This window comes from Hippopotamus amphibius, chromosome 2 (assembly GCF_030028045.1).
Source record: "Hippopotamus amphibius kiboko isolate mHipAmp2 chromosome 2, mHipAmp2.hap2, whole genome shotgun sequence".
In the NCBI taxonomy this organism is placed as follows: Eukaryota; Metazoa; Chordata; class Mammalia; order Artiodactyla; family Hippopotamidae; genus Hippopotamus; species Hippopotamus amphibius.
The window spans coordinates 186,895,044-186,910,911 of record NC_080187.1 but is presented as its reverse complement, the minus strand read 5'-3'; the positions used below and the strand labels follow the sequence as shown (position 1 = coordinate 186,910,911).

Sequence of the window (15,868 nt, the reverse complement as noted above, 5' to 3'; positions counted from 1 at the left end):
GTGCTTCCTGGACTTGGGTAGCTATTTCCTTTCCCATGTTAGGGACGTTTTCAACTATAATCTCTTCCAATATTTTCTCGGGTCCTTTCTCTCTTCTCCTTCTGGGACCCCTATAATGTGAATGTTGTGTTTAACATTGTCCCAGAGGTCTCTTAGGCTGTCTTCAGTTCTTTTCATTCTTTTTTCTTTATTCTTTTCCACATCAGTGATGATCACCATTCTGTCTTCCAGGTCACTTATTCGTCCTTCTGCCTCAGTTAATCTGCTATTGGTTCCTTCTAGTGTATTTTTCATTTCAGTTATTGTGTTGCATATCTCTGTTTGTTTGCTCTTTACTTCTTCTAGGTCTTTGGTAAACTTTTCAATCTTTGCATCCAGTCTTTTTTCAAAGTCCTGGATCACCTTCACCATCATTATTCTGAATTCTTTTTCTGGAAGGGTGCCTATCTCCTCTTCATTTAGTTGTTTTTCTGGGTTTTTATCCTGTCCCTTCATCTGGTACAAAGTCCTCTGCTTTTTCATTTTCTCTATCTTTCTGTGGCTGTGATTTTCAGTTCCACAAGATGAAATACTGCTGATACTGCTTGATAACTGCTGTCTGCCCTCTTGTGAAGGAAGCTATCTAGGAGGCTGGTGGGTGCTTCCTGATGGGAGGGACTGATGGTGGATAGGGCTGGGTGGGCGGAGCTCAGTAAGACTTTAATCTGATTTGGTGGGCGGAGCTCTGTAAAACTTTAATCTGCTTGTCTGCTAATGGGTGGGGCTGCGTTCCCACCTTGTTGGTTGTTTGGCCTAAGGCTACCTAACACTGGAGCCCACAGGCTCTTTGGTGGGGTTAATGGCAGAGTCTGGGAGGGCTCACGCCAATGAGCATTTCCCAGAACCCCTACTGCCAGTGCCCCTGTCTCCTCGGTGAGCCACAGCCGCCCCCCACCTCTGCAGGCAGCCCTCCAACACCAGCAGGTAGGTCTGGTTCAGTCTCCTGTGGGGTCACTGCTCCTTCCCTCTGGGTCCTGGTGAGCACACTTTTTTGTGTGCCCTCCAAGAGTGGAGTCTCTGTTTCCCCCAGTCCTGTGGAGGTCCTGCCATCAAATCCCACTGGCATTCAAAGTCTGATTCTCTGGGGATTCTTCCTCCCGTTGCTGGACCCCCAGGTTGGGAAGCCTGACGTGGAGCTCAGAACCCTCACTTTAGTGGGTGGACTTCTGCAGTATAACTGTTCTCCAGTTTGTGAGTCACCCACCCAGCATTTATGGGATTTGATTTTAACGCAATTGCACCCCTCCTACCGTCTCATTGCAGCTTCTCCTTTGTCTCTGGATGTGGGGTGTCTTTTTTGGTGAGTTCCAGTGTCTTCTGTCTATGATTGTTCAGCAGGTTGTTGTAATTCTGGTGCTCTTGCAAGAGGGAGTGAGCACATGTCCTACTCCACCATCTTGATCCTATCCCAATCCATGTTTTTTTGAGTTAATGCTCAGTAGGAATGAAGATAGGGGTTAAGAGCAAAGGCAAATGAGCTCTCTCATTCCTCTACTCTTGAATTAAATCGCTGAGTTCAACACTACTGTGGGGAAGTGGAGAAGGGCTAGGGACATTTCTGAATGAATCCAAAGTTGAAATGTCACTCTAACCTTCTCTTCTGGTAGGAATCAACAGTAGCCTTCCATGAGGAACTGGCTTTCCCATTTGCTGCTGGAGTTAACCGTGTTTCCTGCTGGCAGAATCAGGGACATGCCAGCACTGTAAGAGTTAATCTACTGATCCTCTTACCAGTCTTATGGTGGGGGGTGGGGTGAGCAGGGAGGAAAAGGGAGACTTTGCTTTTCTCTTAGGTCATCTCAAGTCATAGCCCACATGCCTCCTTTCCTGTTGGTCCTTCTCACCATGGCTTTGTTTCCTGTTTCCCCTAGTCCCCTTGTAGTTCCCTCTTATTTTCTCATTCCCGGTCCCCCATCCCCACCCACTGCCATGGGGCTTGGATTCTGAGCTAACGGGGATACCCTCCACTGCAGAGCGGGATGAGTGGGTGCTCCGGCGGGGATGTGGTCATTGCCGGCCAGTGAGGGCGAGAGCGCCACAGCCCACTTCTTCCTTGGAGCTGGAGATGAGGGGCTGGGCACCCGTGGAATAGGCATGAGGACAGAAGAGAGTGACAGCGAGCTCCTTGAGGACGAGGAGGATGAAGTGGTAAGACCAGAGAAAATGATATAACTTGGTGCTGGGACCCCTGTCATAGTTGAGTTTCCACAGGATGGAGACACCTCTCCCCGTTCTTTCCAAATGCATAGACTCCTTGTCATAAACGGGCCCTATTCTGATCAAGGCGAAGGGCAGTGGGGATTGGTTCGATTGCCTCTCTTTGAAGCCCCTACCCTTGTGCCATCTGCCTGTTGTCTCATAATTATTGATTCTCTGACTTTTCTACCTGAGTACACATCTCATACTGTGACGGTAGGAATCCCTACAGGTACCCAATCTAGGCCTAAGTTAGGAGACAACCTTAATTCCATAGGTCCAAAGTGCTGGCAAGAAACTCTGTGCCCTAAGGAGATGAGACAGTGTTCCCTGATAGGGATGGTTTAGGCGGGAAATACCTGACAGCACTTCTTCTCTGTAGCCTCCTGAACCTCAGATCATTGTTGGCATCTGTGCCATGACCAAGAAATCCAAGTCCAAGCCAATGACCCAAATCCTAGAGAGACTCTGCAGATTTGACTATCTGACTGTTATCATCCTGGGAGAAGACGTGATCCTCAATGAACCTGTGGAAAACTGGCCATCCTGCCACTGCCTCATCTCTTTCCATTCCAAAGGTTGGTGTCTGTGAAAGAAAATGGGAAGGAAGGGTGTTGGGAATGCTGGACTGGGAAATGAGGCTCTTACTGTCAAATGATAAAGAGGCCATCAGCTCCTCCTGACACATGAGAGAACAATGCAAAGGGGTTAGCTTTCCCTACATCTTGTAGGAGTTGCTGGGGGTAGTTTAAAGCCCATATTTGAACCTCAGGACAACTCTAAGATTCTTAGGATCTCTGACAGAATTGGCCTCTGGAAGGACCCTAAAAATAATTTCTGTTTTACTTTTTCCTGATGGATATTCTAGACTTGGAAAGTTGGGCTGGGTTGGATGGGTAGTACAGCTCAGTGGCAAATAATAGCTTTAATAGTTTCTCTTGCTGTTTTCTCACTGTCTCTTTCACTTTCTTTCTTTGGTCTCTCTACTTCCTTTCTCCATCCCAGGCTTTCCTCTGGACAAAGCTGTTGCTTACTCCAAGCTTCGAAACCCTTTTCTTATCAATGACCTGGCTATGCAGTATTACATCCAGGATAGGTATAGCTTTCTGTTGACTGGCGGGATGGGTGGCCCTGAGATCATACCTGTTTAGAGAACCCACTCTGGGAGGGGCAGAGTCAAAAAACATGCTTAATTTTTGTACCATACCCTCTTGAGTTCTGTACATGGGTGTCTCCCCATTCCTGAGTGAGTGAAATCCCTAGCCTCTCCTCTGGTCACCCTCCCCCACCTCTCCCAGCTAATTTATTTGGTGGGGGGGGGTGGGGGCTGGACAGGAGGGAGGTGTACCGGATCCTGCAGGAGGAGGGTATTGATCTGCCTCGGTATGCTGTGCTCAACCGTGACCCCGCCCGGCCTGAGGGTGAGTATCTGGCCTTGTCCAGTCCTGCCCTACCCTGCTTTCTGTGACTTAGTCCAGGTCTCCTTCATCCAGGCATCTCCTATGTACCACCTGTCTCAGTGAGGCTTTGGTTACTGGATTATGGGTAGAGCTAGAGCCCATGGGACAGAACCTTGGACCTCTTAAAAGTACAGATATTAATTACTGTATCTATCATTAAGAGATGGTCATAGAAATTCAAGGGTTCTGGAGATTACAACTCAGAGAAGTGGGAGCTGGAAGTATTCTTAGGCCCTAGGAATGACTACACGCCTACCTTTCAGAGTGCAGCCTGATAGAGGGTGAAGACCAGGTGGAGGTAAATGGAGCTGTCTTTCCCAAGCCCTTTGTGGAGAAGCCAGTGAGTGCAGAGGACCACAATGTTTACATCTACTACCCCAGCTCAGCTGGAGGAGGAAGCCAGCGCCTCTTCCGTAAGGTGTGGGAGACATTTGGGTGTTTGGAGAGGCAGAGAAGTAGAAGGGCGAGAATGAAGTTGTGGAGAGGGAAGTTGGAGGATCTGGGGACAAGTTAGAGGCAGCTTTTTTTTTCCCTTCTTTTTTCTCCTGAAGATTGGCAGCCGGAGCAGTGTTTACTCTCCTGAGAGCAGCGTCCGGAAGACAGGGTCATACATCTATGAGGAGTTTATGCCAACAGATGGCACAGATGTCAAGGTTATGGTGGCTATGGGGATTTGAGAGGTTATAAATGTCTGGGTGGGGTGGGGTGCTTGAGAAGCAAGTGGAAGTGTATGGAAGTGGTCATAGAAAATAAAGTATGAATGTGATCGGCTTTCATATGCAGGCGAAGATAAGGAGTAGGGGAAGTAGGTATTTACATTGTCACTATCAGAGCAAGGGCAAGGGTGACGTGGAAAATGGAATGATGCTGGTAAGTAATTTCTTAGTGAGGACTGGTGATAGTTTTGGAGTCCCATGGAGAAACCTTCATAATGGTACTCAAGTAGAGCTCAGTAAGAAAAACGTCAGTCTCCTTGTTCTTATTACTCAAGGGATTTGTGTGTTTTGTTTTTGTTTTTGTTTGCTGTGAAACTAGTCTCCAGACGTAATGCTCATATTGCCTTCTCATATACAGGCTGAGCTATGGGCATACTCAGTGATGCTATGTACCTGCAGGTGTATACAGTGGGGCCAGACTATGCCCATGCTGAAGCCAGAAAGTCTCCAGCTTTGGATGGCAAGGTCGAACGAGACAGTGAGGGGAAGGAGATTCGATATCCTGTCATGCTGACTGCCATGGAAAAGCTGGTGGCCAGGAAAGTCTGCGTAGCTTTTAAGGTGGGGGAAGGCCCCTCAGTGAGGGGGAGGGTGTGTGGAGGGGGAGTGATGCCGGGGCAGGGTGTGGGGGTGGGAGGTCGGGGTGGGGGAGGCTGTGGAATGAGGGAGGGGTATGTGAAAAGTGGCTTTCTTGTTCTCATCTTGCCTTTCTCCCCTGCAGCAAACAGTTTGTGGTTTTGACCTCCTTCGTGCCAATGGTCACTCCTTTGTGTGTGATGTCAATGGCTTCAGTTTCGTCAAGAATTCCATGAAATACTACGATGACTGTGCCAAGATTCTGGGGTAAGGGCACAGTGGTCTGAGCTGGAAAGAATGGGCATAGAGAAGAGAACTGGAAAATCTTTACTTTACAGGCATACGTTGTTTTACTGAGCTTCGCAGATATTGCATTTTCTTTACATATTGAAGGTTTATGGCAACCCTTCACAAGCAAGTCTATTGGCGCCATTTTTCCAACAGCATTTGCTTACTTTGTGTCTCTGTGTGACATTCTGGTAATTCTCACAATATTTCAAATTTTTTCTTTATTATTATATTTTTCATAATGATCTGTGATCAGTGATCTTTGATGTTAGTATTGCAAAAAGATTACGACTTTCTGAAGGCTCAGATGATGATTAGTATTTTTAGCAATAAAATATTTTTTTAATTAAGGTATGTACATTGTTTTTTTAGACATAATGCTATTGTACACTTAATATACTGCAGTATACTGTAAACATAACTTTCATATGTACTATGAAACCAAAAAACTTGCGTGACTCACTTTATTGCGATATTCACTTGGTCTGGAACTGAACTCAGAATATCTCCATGGTATGCCTGCTTTTTTGTGGGTTTTTTTTGTATTTTAAATATTGCAAAAATGATTTAAAAGTGAAAAAGGTGGGAATTCCCTGGCAGTCCCCTTGTGGGGGACACCAGTTTGATCCCTGGTTGGGGAACTAAGATCCCACATGCCCGCAGCGCTCTGGCCTTCCCAACACTGCACTCCCCAGAGGTTAACTGTTTTAGATACAACAATACGTCTTTTTCTGCCATGTATAAACAAACTATATTTATTGTGCTAAATGTGATCATACTGTAATACTGTCTTTCAACTTGACTTTTTAAAAAATTCATCATATAATATTTAAAACATTCAAAAATGTATAAGGAATGATGAATATGGTGCATATCCATGTATTCACCATTGAGCTTAATAAATAAAATATTAAGAATATAGTTGAGGGATTCCCTGGTTGCCCAGTGGTTAGGACTTGGTGTTTTTACTGCTAAGGGCCTGAGTTCAATCCCTGGTTAGGGAACTAAGATCCTACAAGCCACACAGCGCAGCTTAAAAAAAAAGAATATAGTTAAGTTAAAGCCCCTATATGCCCCTTACTAATTACATCCCCTTCCCTTCCACCCCCAGAGGTAACCACAATCCTTAATTTGGTCATTCCCATTTATATATCCATATTTTTAATACATATATGGGGTATTTTCTGCATGTTTTTAGATTTTATATTAATGTATTCTTCAATACTTGTTAGTTTTTGTGAGCTTCATTCATATGTGTAGTTCTGGTTCGTTCACTTTCACAGAACTTCTTCGCATTTCTCCTAGGAACACCATAATGCGGGAGCTTGCCCCGCAGTTCCAGATCCCATGGTCCATCCCCACAGAGGCTGAGGACATTCCCATTGTCCCTACCACATCTGGCACTATGTGAGCAAAAGTAAAAGTTAAAAGTCTGGAGTATGGACTTCCCTGGTGGTCCAGTGGTTAAGACTCTGCGCTTCCACTGCAGGGGGCATGGGTTCCATCACTGGTCGGGGAACTGAGATCCCACATGCAGCCATACATACATATATACATACATACATACATACATACATACATAAGAATAGAGTAAATCTGGAGTAACCTAAGGCATCTAAGTCAGACCAGTGGTTACTTCCTGGCCCTGTGCCATCTGACTGGTAGAGCCTACCTATGTTCCTAATCTCAGATAGCATTTCCTCTGTTTTTTGACATGTTGACTAGGATGAAATGGGAGACGGTGTAGGGTGGGATGGGAGAGAGGCTCTCACAATGTGCCCTGTCTTAGGATGGAACTTCGTTGTGTCATTGCAATTATCCGTCACGGGGATCGTACCCCCAAGCAGAAGATGAAGATGGAGGTGACACACCCCAGGTAGGCAGGGTGTCCTAATCTAGGACAAATGGGTTTTTGTGAGGGAAGTGGGAAGGGGCACCTCCCAGAGGCTTTTGTCTGTCTCAGCCCATACTGAAGCTTTTCCTTATTTCTTCAGGTTTTTTAGTCTATTTGAAAAACATGGTGGCTACAAGACAGGGAAATTAAAACTGAAGCGGCCAGAGCAGCTACAGGTAAGATGATGAGTCTGGCTGGGAGGAGCAGTGCTATGGAAAGATAGAGGGTGTAGTATTGGGGGCCGCAGTGAGAGACCAGGATGAAAGCCTAACCAGCTAGGACTTGGCCTCCTGCATGGATACCCCATTATTTCCTCCAGGAGGTGCTGGACATCACAAGGCTACTATTGGCTGAACTGGAGAAAGAACCAGGTGGTGAGATCGAGGAGAAGACGGGGAAACTGGAGCAGCTGAAATCTGTGCTGGAGATGTGAGAAAGGGAATAAGAAAAAGGGGCCAACAGCAATGAGATGCTGGGGTAGAAAGTAATCTGTGAGTTTATCCTGCAGGTATGGTCACTTCTCAGGCATTAACCGGAAGGTGCAGTTGACTTACTACCCTCATGGAGTAAAAGCTTCTAACGAGGGGCAAGGTAAGATGTAATATCCCCTTCCCGTTACCACTCACATCTTGTATTCTTGAACCCTGAGATGACCTCTATCCCAAATTACCTCAGAAGACTCCTCAGAAGACCTAACATTTAGATGTCCTCAGTATCTTCCTTAGATCTAGACCTGTTCACTGCCACTTACTCCCACAGATCCACAGGGGGAGGCTCTGGCCCCATCCCTGTTGCTGGTACTGAAGTGGGGTGGAGAACTGACCCCTGCTGGCCGTGTTCAGGCTGAGGAGCTGGGGCGAGCTTTCCGCTGCATGTACCCTGGAGGACAGGGTGAGTGTTTTGGGGGGTAAATACCTAGCAGGGCTTCGATAAGATGATTAGAGAATAAGTTGGGGAAATGAAAGGGCAGATACAATGGGGAAGTTAAAAGGGAAATGAGCATTCTTGGGTATTCATAGCCATCCATTCCTGGTCCTCCTCTTTGCCCCCAGGTGACTATGCTGGCTTCCCTGGTTGTGGACTGCTTCGTCTCCATAGCACTTTCCGCCATGATCTCAAGATTTATGCCTCTGATGAGGGCCGTGTCCAGATGACTGCTGCAGCCTTTGCTAAGGTGCACACTACAGTTCTCCCACAGTCCCAGCTTCTATTAGGTAGAGAAGCAGAGTTTGGAGAACTAGTTGGGAAATTTCAGCATGTTTGTGTGTCAACTCAGAGAAGTTTCTGCTTGTGTCTGACTGCATTCTGTACTAGGGAGAATAATTAGTGGGGTGGGCCCCTTGACCTGTACCCCAGCTCCTAAGCCAGCTCTCATTTGATCTTTGGGACCATTGAGGCCTAGGGGAACTGGACTGGAAGGAAAACTAATAGACTTTGTGCTTCCCCTCCAGGGCCTTCTGGCTCTAGAAGGGGAGCTGACACCCATTTTGGTACAAATGGTGAAGAGTGCCAACATGAACGGGCTCTTGGACAGTGATGGCGATTCCCTGAGCAGCTGCCAGCACCGGGTGAAGGCTCGGCTGCACCACATTTTGCAGCAGGATGCGCCCTTTGGCCCTGAGGATTACGATCAGGTCAGGCTCTCCCTATCTTTGTGCCCAACACACCCTGATCCCAAATTCCTAGAATTCTAAATAATAGTCATCAATAATGGTACTCACTATGTGCCAGGCACTGTTTTATGTGCTTTCCATATATTTATAATTTTTTTAAATTAATTTTTTTAAACATTTTAAATATGTATTTATTTATTTTGGCTGTGCCAGGTCTTAGTTGTGACATGTGGGATCTTTTAGTTGTGGCATGTGAATTCTTAGTTGTGGCATGTGGGATCTTTTTCCCTGACCAGGGATCAAACCTGGGCCCCCTGCATTGGGAACTGGGAGTCTTAACCACTGGACCACTGGGGAAGTCCCCATACGTTTATCATTTAATCCTTACCCTTTGAGTTAAGTATAGGTCCAAAATCTGTCATCCACAATTTTGAAAGTCAAAAAGATTTTTACAGGTTTGCCACAAGATTCATTTGGCAGCAAAACCCAACATGATAAGAATCTTTCTAATCCCTGTTGTCCCATCTAGTGTAAATAGTCATACATTTTGCTGCAGAAATAGAAGTGTTTGGTTATGCGCTAGGCCCTGCTGGAGGTATTATCTAACATATGGCATATGCACTGTATTAACTTCTTAAAAGTCCCCAAAATTCTCAATTCCAAAACACAGCTGATCACAAGGATTTTGAATGAATATTTCAGTTTATCTGTTGCTGTATAAAAAACTACCCCAAAACTCAGTAACTTAAGACAAAAGCCATTTTATCACCTTACTCACAGTTCTAGGTTCAACTGGTCTTGCTTTGGGTCTTTCCTAAAGTTGCTCAGCTACTGTCCAGATATTGGGGCTGGAACCATCTGGAGGCTTAGCTGGGATGCTGGTGTGACTGGGCTCTCTCTCCCCTCTTGTGATCTCCCTATAGTCTCATCGCCTCTCCTCTCCATTTGTTTTTTCCATGTGGTTTTTCTAGAAGACCAGGGATCGAACCCATGTCCCCTGCAGTGGAAGCATGAAGTCCTAACCAGTGGACCACCAGGGAATTCCCTGGATGGATTTCATAAATAGTAGCTTAGGACTCCCCCACAGCAGACACTTTCAAGCTTTTTAAAAGTGTAGGCCCAGAATTAGCACAACATAACTTTGTTATTTTTTTGTTGGTTCAGCAGTCACAGGGCCAGACCAGATTCAAAGGAAGGGGAATGTGACAAAGAATTAATGGCATCTTTAATCCCCTGTAAGAACTGTGGACCGGTACTACTTCTGCCTAATTTTACAGATGAGGAAGCCTAGGCTCAGAAGAATTTAAGCAGCCTTTCCAAGGTCACCCAAGGAATCTAACTGGAGAGCCCAGGCTGTTAGCCTCTACAGTGTACTGCCTCACAGTATTAATCACAGTGGATGCCACTACCCAATGCCATCCTTTTTCCTGTGTATCCAGACCACAACTGACTGGGGTCACGTGCCAGACAATGACTTCCTACCATCCTTCCACTCTTAGCTCCTCATTTCATAACTGTTGTGTAACCATTTTTGACAGAGTGTTAAATAAGCTAAATAGTAGAGCACGTTGCCTAGAGAATGGCATTTTCTGTGTTCTTCTCTGAGCAGGCCTTGATAAAGGGGCAGGACATTGCTGCTTTATTTTCCATTTCATTGCTCAGTGTCAAATCCAAAAAAGCTAAGGCATCTTTCCTTTCTGCCTTGCTTCCTTTTGCCAACAAGAATGGAACTTGTGAGGACTGAGGTAAAATGAACACATTCAACCTGCAATCTCCTTTCCCCATCCCCACTCTTCATTGACTGTGACCATCCTAAATGCCTGAGTGAGAACTTAGTTCTGAGGCAGCACCTCTACTCTAGGTTCAAGCTAGCATCTTGTTTAGAGGAATAAGATAGTTATCTCTGTTACCCACTCATGAAAACATTCTGAGAGGATTTTGGTTTAATCTTCATTCCCCAACATTTTCCATGCTTATTTTAGAACTCCCAAGAAAAGAAGCTAGATCTATTTTATTTCCTCTGACTCCAAGACCTTTAAGATGACCCATTCTTAGCTGACTGTGTGCTAGAGCAGTCCCCTCATCTGAACTGCTAGTGTTCCCAGTAGCCTAAGGGTGTTCATTGGGGTGCGCTGACAGACAGAGCTCATTTGCAGGCAGTCTCTGTAATAAGCGCACAGGAATCTGGACAGTTGGCACTGAGCCTATCTTACTTTTCATCTCTCTGTTCTCCTCAGCTGGCTCCCACTGGAAGCACTTCCCTACTCAACTCCATGGCTATTATCCAGAATCCTGTAAAGGTCTGTGATCAGGTATTTGCCCTGATTGAAAACCTCACTCACCAGATCCGGGAACGGATGCAGGACCCCAAGTCTGTAGGTGGGTTTGAGTACTACTATCTTCCTTTCCAGGTTTTGGGTATGGACAGGTTCCTCAGACAATCCTGTGTCCTCTCCTAAGCGTCCAAGACAAGTCATCCTCATCTCTCTGGTTCTGCTTCAGATTCACTAGGGTCTTTTGTTAGAGGTAGAGCCTTTGGCTCTCTCTGACTGTCCGTCTTCCTTCCAGACCTGCAGCTCTACCACAGTGAGACACTAGAGCTAATGCTACAGCGTTGGAGCAAGCTGGAGCGTGACTTTCGGCAGAAGAGTGGGCGCTATGATATCAGTAAGATCCCTGACATCTATGACTGTGTCAAGTATGACGTGCAGCACAACGGGAGTCTGGGACTTCAAGGCACAGCAGAGTTGCTACGTCTCTCTAAGGCACTGGCTGATGTGGTCATTCCCCAGGTGTGTCTCACATAAGGGAGGGAGCCTGAGACTAGGGGCATTGGGGAAGGAAGGAGAGAAAAGGCAGAAAGGGGGGGTGGTGTAGGAACCAGGGTAGGAAGCTTAGAGAAGGAATTAGTTGAGTTGCTACAGTTCTGGCTCTGAGTAAGCCCAAGAGGCTAACTAACTGAGGAGCAACCCGGAGAGGGGGAATGTGGTGAATTTGGAAGAAGCCCTAGACCTGAGGTGAAGACAAGTATAATCTTGGGCCTGGGAGTATGAGGCAAGAGGAAAACAAGATTCACTGAGGTGCTTATTCCTGGCCTATGGCCCCTAGGAGTACGGGATCAGTCGGGAGGAGAAACTGGAAATTGCCGTGGGCTTCTGTCTTCCACTGTTGCGGAAGATACTACTTGACCTGCAGAGAACCCACGAGGATGAGTCTGTCAACAAGCTGCACCCCCTGTGAGGGAGGGCTGGGTGGGGTGCTGGATGGAGGGAGGGGCATGTCAGGGAGCTCTTGGGGGAATCAGGCTGGGACAGCTGGGGGGACCAAGAACGGAAGGGGTCCAGGGATGGAAAGGAGAGAGAAGTCTGTGAGGCGGGAGGATGGAGTCTGTAGAGGGCTGGGAAGAGGATCGACTGACAGCGTGAGTGACTTAGCTGCTGTCTCAGGTACTCCCGAGGAGTGCTCTCCCCAGGCCGCCACGTTCGAACACGTCTCTACTTCACCAGCGAAAGCCACGTCCACTCCCTCCTCAGTGTCTTCCGTTATGGGGGACTTCTTGATGTAAGGATCCTTCTTCTTCTCTCAGCTTGTGAACATCTTTTCCCCGTGTTCGTTTACTCTCCTCCTCATGCTTTTTTTTACTGCAAGCTTTCCTCCGTTCTCCTTGTCTCCCTGCCCATTCCCTGACTCCCCCAACCCAGGTCACTGGCTTACCTCTTCTTGCGTTTGGTAGGAGACCAACGATGCACAATGGCAGCGAGCTTTGGCTTATCTTAGTGCCATCTCAGAGCTCAACTACATGACCCAGATTGTCATCATGCTTTATGAAGACAACACACAGGTGAGGAGAGGGCCCCTTCTTTCTCCTCCACCCCCTTTTAGGGAAGAACTGTCTTATCCTTAAAATTTGTAGAATCCAGTTAGGTGTGATATCTAGATGCAGCATGACAGAGAGCATCCAGGAGGTTCCTCCTGGAACAGAAAACATGTTTAGGGTTGGTGCTGAGCCAGAGAGATACCAGAGAACATAGCTCTGACATTAGGGAGGATATGGAATTTGAACAGTGTTACGAGTCTTTTTCTCTCAAACATTGTTACACATATACTTTCTTCATCTAGCTCCACAAAGAAAACTTTAAATGTGCTGCTGTATGCACTGTAGCAAAGCTGAATTCCTGTGGGAAATGCATTGGGGGAAGGGTTGTAGAACTGAAAATTGGAAAGTCCCGCGCAGGTGAGGGCATGAGGCTCCTGTAACAGAGACTGTAGTTAAAAGGAGCTATTACTGTAGAGGCAGGTAAGACAATGAAACCTCAGTCCTGGGAGGATATGTCCTCTTGAGTTCCTCTCTGTTGTCCCTGCCTTGTCTTCCACCACCACATCCAGCTTCTCCAACTGTCCTTTCATCTGGTGATGCCCCCGTAGGATCCCTTATCAGAGGAGCGGTTCCATGTGGAGCTGCACTTCAGCCCTGGAGTGAAAGGTGTCGAGGAAGAAGGCAGTGCCCCAACTGGCTGTGGATTCCGTCCAGCCTCTTCTGAGGTGGGTCAGAGTGCTGGGATTTGGGACTGGAGGGTTTAGGAACCAAGTGGTGGGAAACTCGGAAACAGTACAAGGGGGTTAAAAAGGTCGGGAGACTGAATTAGGAGGCTGGAGGCCATTAACACCTCTCCTGTCTGTGCCTGCTCTTGGGTAGAATGAGGAGATGAAAACAGACCAAGGCAGCATTGAGGACCTGTGCCCAGGGAAGGTGTCAGATGAGCCAGACCGCGCATTGCAGACATCACCCCAGCCCTCTGAGGGCCCTGGCCTCCCAAAGAGATCACCCCTCGTTCGTAATCGCAAAGCCGGCTCCATGGAGGTAATGGCAGGGGCTTGGGAGAAGGAAGTGGTGGAAGTGCTCATAGGACAATATCCGTGAACCTCTGAATCCCCTCGGCAGAATTCTTGGGACCTTACGCAGAATCCTGCTGCCCCTGATGGATATGTTTTACTTAATCTCTCTTTCACAGCTGGTCTCCCAATAAAGCTCCTCTAAGCTGGTTGCTACTTCTGAGGTTAAAGAGATGCCGGTGAGGGGTGCCTGAGAAATAAGGACTTCAAGAGATGAGATTGAGGAGGAGGGCTCTGGATGAATTTGAAAAGGCGGTTCTTTAAAAGGAAATATAGTAGAAACAGCATGAACTCTGGGCTAAAATCCCAGTCTGATAATCAGATGCTGTGTGACCTTGGACAGGTATCATCTCCAAGCCTAAATTTTTTTCATCTGTAAAATACAAGTAATACTCATCACAAAGAGGCTCAGTAAACAATAACAATGATAATAATACTGTTGATACTGAAGGCCAGGCCCCCTCCATCTCTTTGTTGTCTTGGGTAAATATTATAGCTCAGGTGGTAGTAAATATCACTTTACTAAAAATAGCACTTTAATTTAACCCTTTTAAGGTTATCTATACTCATCCTAGAAAGGGAATCAGGTTTCTAGGTATGTCTGTCTCCCCTTTGTTCTGATGAGTTTTATCAGCCTGGACCTGTGTTTTGCTAGTCCTGGTTCTAGTTTTCTAGCCTAGAGGAAAGGACTGTTATTGTAAATCTCACATTGTGTCCTGGAGCGAAAAACAAAGTGTTGGTCTTTTTTCCTGGAGAGATCTTTTCCCTGTTTGGCCCAATGACACTGTTTTTGACCCTATGATTTATCCCTGTCTCAAGGACTGTGACTGTCTATTTAGGGTCCTGCTTGACAGAAGAATTTATTCACTTGGCTTGGTGCCAGCTCTCTGTCTTAGAGGAATTGGTCTTTACATTTTGAAATATCTCAGAAGAAACTATAACTAGCTTACGTAAGTTCAACCAAAGGTTTATGGTTCAAATTTTGGAGAATGCTGAGAAGACAAACTTCAGTCTCTGTTCTAGACTCATCCTTTTTTTCCTGGCTATTGTAAGATGGGTTTGAGGTCATGGATACTCAGTTTCTTTAGGTGGGATATGCATCATTTTTTCTTTGAGGTGTTAGTTAACTTAATATCCATAGTACATTAGTACACTGCAGACTCATGTCAATAGATCAAATGGACAGAATGACATATAATTTTCCATGAATAAACTGTTCCTTCACTTCTGATGTCTTCCCCATGCACGTTGTCTGCCAGTCTCTCTGGTACTGTTGTGCCGGACCCCCTTTTTTAACAGAGCTCTCACCCTATCATCTCTCAGACTTGATGAAATTGACTTCTTTCAGGCCCACAGGAAGCTTCCTGTTGTAATCAGATTTCTACCTCTTAGTTACTAGTGCTGCTTATACCATGGCTACCCAGGTTGTTGGTTGTGCAAGATATGCCCCTCAGCTTTGCAAGAAAATCTCTCTGCTCCTTGGTCACACAGTCTTTTTTTTTTTTTTTTTTCGCTCTGTTGGGTCTTTTTTGCTGCATGCGGGCTTCCTCTCTAGTTGCAGTGAGTGGGGGCTACTCTTGGTTGTGGTGCACTGGCTTCTTGTGGTGGCTTCTCTTGTTGAGGAACACGGGCTCTAGCTGTGCGGGCTTCAGTAGTTGCAGCACGTGGGCTCAGTAGTTGTGGCATGTGAGCTCAAGGGCACAGGCTCAGTAGTTGTGGCACACAGGCTTAGTTGCTCCGAGGCATGTGGAATCTTCCCCAACCAGGGATCAAATCCATGTCTCTTGCACTGGCAGGCGGATTCTTAACCACTGCCAGGGAAGTCCCTCACACAGTCCTTTTTGTTTTTCCCTTCAGATCTTTATTGGAGTATAATTGCTTTATACTGTTGTGCCAGTTTCTGCTGTACAACAAAGTGAATCAGCTGTATTTATACATATATCCCCATATGCCCTCCCTCTTGAGCCTCCCTCCCACCCTCCCTATCCCACCCCTCTAGGTCATCACCAGTCATTGAGTTGATCTCCCTGTGTTATGCAGCATCCTCCCACTGGTTTTCTATTTTGGGTAGTGTATATATGTCAATGCTACTCTCTCATTTCGTCCCCGCTTCCCCTTCCCCCCTCCACTGGTGTCCTCAAGTCCGTTCTGTACATCTGCATCTTTATTCTTGCCCTGCCACTGGGTTCATCA

General features: G+C 46.5%; 1 protein-coding gene across 13 annotated transcripts in view; it reads left to right on the top strand.

Moving 5' to 3' along the window:
* The window catches only part of PPIP5K1 (diphosphoinositol pentakisphosphate kinase 1), a 48,915-nt gene that overhangs the window by 4,425 nt on the left and 28,622 nt on the right, over positions 1–15,868 (top strand). For 4 of the 13 annotated variants that reach the window (XM_057721944.1, XM_057721941.1, XM_057721939.1 and 1 more), the window contains exons 1-25: positions 944–963; positions 1,647–1,742; positions 2,013–2,187; positions 2,618–2,813; positions 3,241–3,331; positions 3,571–3,656; positions 3,959–4,113; positions 4,247–4,348; positions 4,811–4,972; positions 5,133–5,254; positions 6,581–6,682; positions 7,065–7,151; positions 7,270–7,345; positions 7,489–7,598; positions 7,678–7,760; positions 7,929–8,060; positions 8,222–8,343; positions 8,621–8,803; positions 11,020–11,161; positions 11,351–11,574; positions 11,891–12,018; positions 12,229–12,343; positions 12,516–12,623; positions 13,208–13,324; positions 13,479–13,643. In XM_057721944.1, coding sequence (XP_057577927.1) covers positions 2,041–2,187; positions 2,618–2,813; positions 3,241–3,331; positions 3,571–3,656; positions 3,959–4,113; positions 4,247–4,348; positions 4,811–4,972; positions 5,133–5,254; positions 6,581–6,682; positions 7,065–7,151; positions 7,270–7,345; positions 7,489–7,598; positions 7,678–7,760; positions 7,929–8,060; positions 8,222–8,343; positions 8,621–8,803; positions 11,020–11,161; positions 11,351–11,574; positions 11,891–12,018; positions 12,229–12,343; positions 12,516–12,623; positions 13,208–13,324; positions 13,479–13,643 — 2,955 coding nt within the window. In that variant the 5' untranslated portion in view covers positions 944–963; positions 1,647–1,742; positions 2,013–2,040. Of the gene's footprint in view, positions 1–942; positions 964–1,646; positions 1,743–2,012; positions 2,188–2,617; positions 2,814–3,240; positions 3,332–3,570; positions 3,657–3,958; positions 4,114–4,246; positions 4,349–4,769; positions 4,973–5,132; positions 5,255–6,580; positions 6,683–7,064; positions 7,152–7,269; positions 7,346–7,488; positions 7,599–7,677; positions 7,761–7,928; positions 8,061–8,221; positions 8,344–8,620; positions 8,804–11,019; positions 11,162–11,350; positions 11,575–11,890; positions 12,019–12,228; positions 12,344–12,515; positions 12,624–13,207; positions 13,325–13,478; positions 13,644–15,868 lie in introns of those variants that run through there. The other 9 variants (XM_057721942.1, XM_057721940.1, XM_057721938.1 and 6 more) reach the window with 6 other exon arrangements.